We start from the raw sequence: 6,000 nt of genomic DNA, 5'->3' as shown, positions 1-6,000 counted from the left end.
AATACATATACATACCCTCACAATACAGTGATAGTCAGATAGAAAACATCACACAAATGCCACTATTAGTTTTTTCTGATGTGAGCTATGGCCACATTGTGCTCTCTTCAAGACTTTTAGGACAGTGTGGCACTTAGGAAACTGGGACAGGAAGTTTTCAAGTCCAAGGCCAGCCTCAGTCACATAGTAAGACCCCACGGAAGCACACTTCACCAAGAACAGTTTCTGAAGACAGTGACACTATCTCAGAAGAGAGTTCTCTCCCCAGAGTCTCCCCTGCCCAGAAGTCCTCGTCCCTCTGCATGATACCACTCCACCCCAACTCGACTTCTTTCCCTGCTGGACTTACCTCACTCACAAGGGTCAGAGTACTGGGTCACTGCCTGCTCATCTGTGAATGAATTGACATGTTATTCTTGGTGGAACTCAGAGGTGATTCTTCAGAGGTCAAAGTTCTGCTTTACCCACGTCCGGATGTCTCTATGTGTCATGAGCACGTTATCGTTACAGGCACTGTCAATCACTAACACTGTGCTATGGTGAATTATTAATTACATCGGAAACGTCAGCTCTCATCAGCTCCTTGAGAACAGTGGTCTGCTGTGTTCTCTTGGTCTGAAGTTCATAGCATGTAAAGGACCTCTTCTGTAGATGAACTTTGACTATTTATTGATTTTATTTCATTTGTTTGTTTTGAAACAGAGTCTTGCATAGCCCAGGCTGGCCTCAAACTCTCTAGGTAGCTGAAGCTAGCCCTGATCTTTCTTGCTGCTTTTACCTTAAAGTACTGAGATTACAGTCATCTACTACCATGCTTGGCTCCTCTCCCTGCCCCCCACCTCCACCCCCAATACTGGCCTTGTGAATGCTTGTCAAGCATTCTACTGGTAAGATGTATCCCAGGTTTTTAGGTGACTTTTAAAAAATGTTTTAGGTCAGGTAATATGATTGCATGCTGCTTGTCTTGGGAAGGAATGGTTGCAAAATTAAGAGCCAGAGGCCATAAAGAGTGCCATGAAACCGTGCTGGGAGGTGCATGCAGGACTCACCCAGCAGGTAGTAGTCATAGACCTTGACCATTGCAGGTTTCAAGTTGGTGACCAACACGCTTTGGCTGATCGTCAAAGTGTAAGTCTGTGTCTTCTTACTGAGCTGTGGGGCACACAGATCAAGCACATTAATATGAGGGGCCAGAGAGATGGCTCAGTGGTTAGGCCCTACTACTCTTCCGGGAGCTGAGGTGGAGTCTCAGACCCCTGGTGGCTGGCTCACAGTCACTTGCCACTCCAGTTCTAGTGGATTCAGTGCACCCTTCTGGCCTTCACGGGCATCCACAGGCACATGGTACACACACACACACACACACACACACACACACACACACGAAACAAAAAACACATTTTAAACAGACAACTAAAATGAACCATGCCTGGTGACAGCATGGTGACACACACCTGCACTCCAACCACCCAGGGGACTGAGCCAAGAGAATCAAGAGTCTAAGGTGAGCCTGGGTGGCGCAGCAAGACCCTGTTTCAGTGAGAAGAAGTGGGGGCAGGAGACAGAGAAGAGGGAGGAGAACAAGTCTAAAGTGAAAAGGAGGACGGTCTAGCTCAGTGGTAGGATGTTTGCCAAGCGCACCGGAGGCTGTGGGTGTGACCCTCTGACTCTAACAAGCAAACAAACCAATGCGTCTTTCTGAAAGATGGACAGGCCGGGCAGAGGGTTGCAAATGGGACATGGATAGTCACAGTAAATTTTAGTTTGGTACATTCTTTTCTGTTAGCTATAAAATAAAGGTAACGTTATTCCCTATGTGGAACAAAATCTGATGAGAATTAGAACTACATCAGATTTTAGAGTGTTACTGGGTCCGTGGGAACTTCTAATTTTATTGAAAAAAAAACAAATTGAATTAAAGCTAATCTTAGCCTTAAAATAAAATAATATGGACATATATTATGTATTGAGGGCTTATTTTGTGTCAGGAACATTTTCTAATACTTTTATAACCCTAAATCATTTAATCCTCTCAATAGCACTACAGGCTTAGCATGTAGTTCAGTGTAGGGCACTAGGTTCAACCCTCAGTACTGAATATAAATGAATAAAAACCAAATAGTACTAGGGCAGATATAGTTATCTGTCTTTTATCAATAACTCATTTCACAGCTAAGGAAACAGAGACTTTCAACAGTTTGCCCAAAGCTACACAATCAATAGCTAAAACCAAGGGTTCAGAGCAAGCTTGGTTAAAGGTTTTGAGGTTAAGCATGCATTATAATCTAGAGTTGCAACACTGCTTGTGGCTACTGAGCGTTTGAAACTGACCAGAAAGAATGGAGGCAGCCTGACAGTGTAAAACACATGCTGGAACACGAAGGTGCAGAAATGGATGCATATACATAGGCGCTCATTAATACATATCTCATATGTTTCAATAGACTGTAAGGTTGAAATGTTGGGGAATATAAAGTTAAATTTAGCTGGGTGGTGGTGGCCCATGTATTTAATCCCAGCACTTGGGAGGCAGAAGCAGGCGGATCTCTGTGAATTTGAGACCTGCCTGGTCTATAGAGTGAGTTCCAGGACAGCCAGGACTGTTTCACAGAGAAACCCTGTCTCAAAAAAGACAAAAGAAACAAAGGGAAAAAAAAAAGAAAGTTAAATTAAAAAAAATTTTTTGAGACAAAGTCTTACCAGGCTAGCCTCAAACTCATGGAGACCCATCCACCTCTTCCTCCCAAGTTCTAGGATTAAAGGTGTGAGCAACCACACCCAGCTAAAGCTTTCTCAACTGTGTCTACTAGGGTCAGTCCCTAGCACTCTACCACTGAGCTACGGACTTAGCTCACAGAATTATTGAAATAATTAAGTGCTTTAAGACTGTAAAAATATTTCAAACTGTTGCCAGTGAAAAGTGAGACCTCAATACATGTATATGTTCATATTATCTATTATGCTTTTAAGTTTAATTTAAATCAACATGCTATATTTAACTTTTCATTTCAACAAAGCTCAAAGTGCCCAAGGATCAGTAATATTCTAAGACTTGCTACAAGCTAGTTCTCATCATATTCTGGTTCGTTTCTTGAATACGCCTATTAGAAATCTCAAACGGTGAAGACAGTTCGGGATGTCAACCTGTGGGAGGACATTTGTCTGTAGGGCCCCACCTGTGCTGTGGTGCACCATCATGGAGTAGCCTCCTCCCAGGTCCTGCATGTCAGTGTGTGTGATGCTAGAACATGCAGATTTGAAGGGACACCTGCGGATGCATGCACAGTCCCGCTCTCGGGTTAGTTCTGAACACCTACCTCCTCCAGGTAAATGTTAAGTGTGTCTTTGTCGGACTCGACCTTCTTCACCAAGGGTTGCTGCAGAAGCTAGATTTGAAAAGGAGGAAAGAAAGAGATGAGGAGGAAGGACCAGGCTCTTTACTGTCCCTGAGGAGAGCATTTTCTTCACTTTTAAACTCGCAGCATTTAGGTTTTATCATGAGATATGTACTAACACATATGTGTTCTCTTTTTCTTTTCACTCCGCCTTTGAATTCCAGTGTGTTTTCCATACTGCTGTACATGGCCAGTGTGACCCTGCTCTTTTCCTGGCCAGTTCCAAGTGCTCCAGAATAAAGAAAGTGAGACACCTAGGGCACGTGTACGGTATTTGCCTAGCATGTGCAAGGCCCTGGCTTCTATCCTAAGCACGGGCTAAGAATAGGAGCTAAAACCATTACTGCTTCCATTTTATATATCTGAGGGACCTCAAAAGCCCTTTCAGATGGTCCGAACTTGAGTTGTAAATGTGTGCACATGTGTACATAGATATACAGGATGATGCGTGTATATAGATATATAGGATGATCCATGTTTATAGATATATAGGATGATGTATCTATATAGATATACAGGATGATCCATGTTTATAGATATATAGGATGGTGTATGTATATAGATATATAGGATGATCCATGTTTATAGATATATAGGATGGTGTATGTATATAGATATATAGGATGATCCATGTTTATAGATATATAGGATGGTGTATGTATATAAATATATAGAATGATCCATGTTTATAGATATATAGGATGGTATATGTGTATAGATATATAGAATGGTATATGTATATAGATATATAGGATGATCCATGTTTATAGATATATAGGCTGGTGTATGTGTATAGATATATAGAATGATCCATGTTTATAGATATATAGGATGGTGTATCTATATAGATATATAGGATGATCCATGTTTATAGATATATAGGATGGTATATGTGTATAGATATATAGAATGGTATATGTATATAGATATATAGGATGATCCATGTTTATAGATATATAGGATGGTATATGTATATAGATATATAGAATGGTATATGTATATAGATATATAGGATGATCCATGTTTATAGATATATAGGATGGTGTATGTGTATAGATATATAGGATGATCCATGTTTATAGATATATAGGATGGTGTATCTATATAGATATATAGGATGATCCATGTTTATAGATATATAGGATGGTATATGTGTATAGATATATAGGATGATGCATATACATAGATATATAGGATGATCCATGTTTATAGATATATAGGATGGTATATGTATATAGATATATAGAATGGTATATGTATATAGATATATAGGATGATCCATGTTTATAGATATATAGGATGGTGAATGTATATAGATATGTAGGATGACGTGTGTACATAGATATATAGGATGGTGTGTGTACATAGATCTATAGGATGATGCCAACTTCACCACGCTTTGGTTCATCAGTAAGGTTTCCTAAGAGATAGTTAAATGGAAGAAACAGAAGCCACTTACTGACTGTTTGGTGCCTTCCACGGGACTGAACCCAGACAGCGTCTTCACTTCCACAATGGCCATGTTGGAAGAGCTGCGGCTCCCCACATAGCTGGGGGCAGGAAGAAGCAGACTCACGTCAACTACTACTTCCACTCTTGCTACACGCTGCATCCGCATACACATGTGTGGGAGCATAGGCGCACCCCCACTCCACCCACCCCGTCCACATACAAATTCAGCTCCCAAGACCCAGGTGCCCCCAGTTTTCCTTGCCTGGTATGAATAGTGAGAGTCAAGGATCGAGGCAAAGCCAGTTTTTCACAACTAGCCTTTTCTGTTTCCACCTGAAGGCTAAAAGTCTCCGGCATTTTAGGAGGGATCACGTTGTATCTCAACACCACCTGGTGGAAAGAGATAGCCAGATCAGAAAAAGGAAGGACTTCAAATTTGTGTATCTCAGACTACCATCAAGGGACACACACACACACACACACACACACACACACACACACACACCAAGGAAGGGAGAAAAGGCAGGCAGCCAGGAGAGAGGGAAAAGAAGGAGGGGGAGGGGGAGATACCAAAAGAGGGAAAGGGAGAGGAGGGACGAAGGAGAGGGAGGGAGTGGGGATTGAGAATTTGTATTTAGGGTGAGACTATTCTGACACTGTTTTCGCTTGTACTCCTTCCTCTTGGCCCCTGCTTGCCTGCACATAGACGCAGCCCTGGCCTGAGGCCTCCACAGTGTACACTCCAGGGATGCTGGGCAGTGCCTCCTGCTGCAGGACCAGTCGGTTGGCAGACTCTATGTTGAAAGTGCGTTGGAAATTCTCAGTGGACTTTACAGCCACGCTGACTTTCTCAGAGGGCACATAGGCAATGGCGGCATACTTGGCAAGGGCTTGGAGGGCAACTACAGTATCCTGGAGTAAAACAAGCACATGCTTACTGTTCTGTGAGCCATGCAAATTAACCTGAAGACCCTGTAACCGAGGCCCAGTAGCTGAAGCTGGCTTGGGTGAGAGCACTCCCAAGCATATAGAGAACTTATTCACCTCTTCTTGAGAGGCTGAAGCCGAAACTCCAACAACTTACACATATAGGAAATCATTAGTAGCAGGTTGTTATTGAACAGCGTTGGGCCATCTGGCCATTCCGGTGAAT

General features: G+C 42.4%; 1 protein-coding gene across 1 annotated transcript in view; it reads right to left on the bottom strand.

The window, feature by feature from the left end:
• Window positions 1-350: 350 nt before the first annotated feature.
• A2ml1 (alpha-2-macroglobulin like 1) overlaps window positions 351-6,000 on the bottom strand; it is a 42,616-nt gene continuing 36,966 nt past the window's right edge. The window contains exons 30-35 of the mRNA XM_038319272.1: window positions 5,544-5,759; window positions 5,110-5,237; window positions 4,855-4,945; window positions 3,318-3,386; window positions 1,050-1,152; window positions 351-391 (exon numbers count right to left, since the gene is read on the bottom strand). Of these exons, the coding sequence (XP_038175200.1) occupies window positions 351-391; window positions 1,050-1,152; window positions 3,318-3,386; window positions 4,855-4,945; window positions 5,110-5,237; window positions 5,544-5,759 (648 nt within the window). The remainder of the gene's footprint in view (window positions 392-1,049; window positions 1,153-3,317; window positions 3,387-4,854; window positions 4,946-5,109; window positions 5,238-5,543; window positions 5,760-6,000) is intronic.

Source organism: Arvicola amphibius, chromosome 2 (assembly GCF_903992535.2).
Source record: "Arvicola amphibius chromosome 2, mArvAmp1.2, whole genome shotgun sequence".
Classification (NCBI taxonomy): Eukaryota; Metazoa; Chordata; class Mammalia; order Rodentia; family Cricetidae; genus Arvicola; species Arvicola amphibius.
Note: the sequence above shows the minus strand (reverse complement) of the source record. Positions and strands in the feature narration are given on the sequence as shown.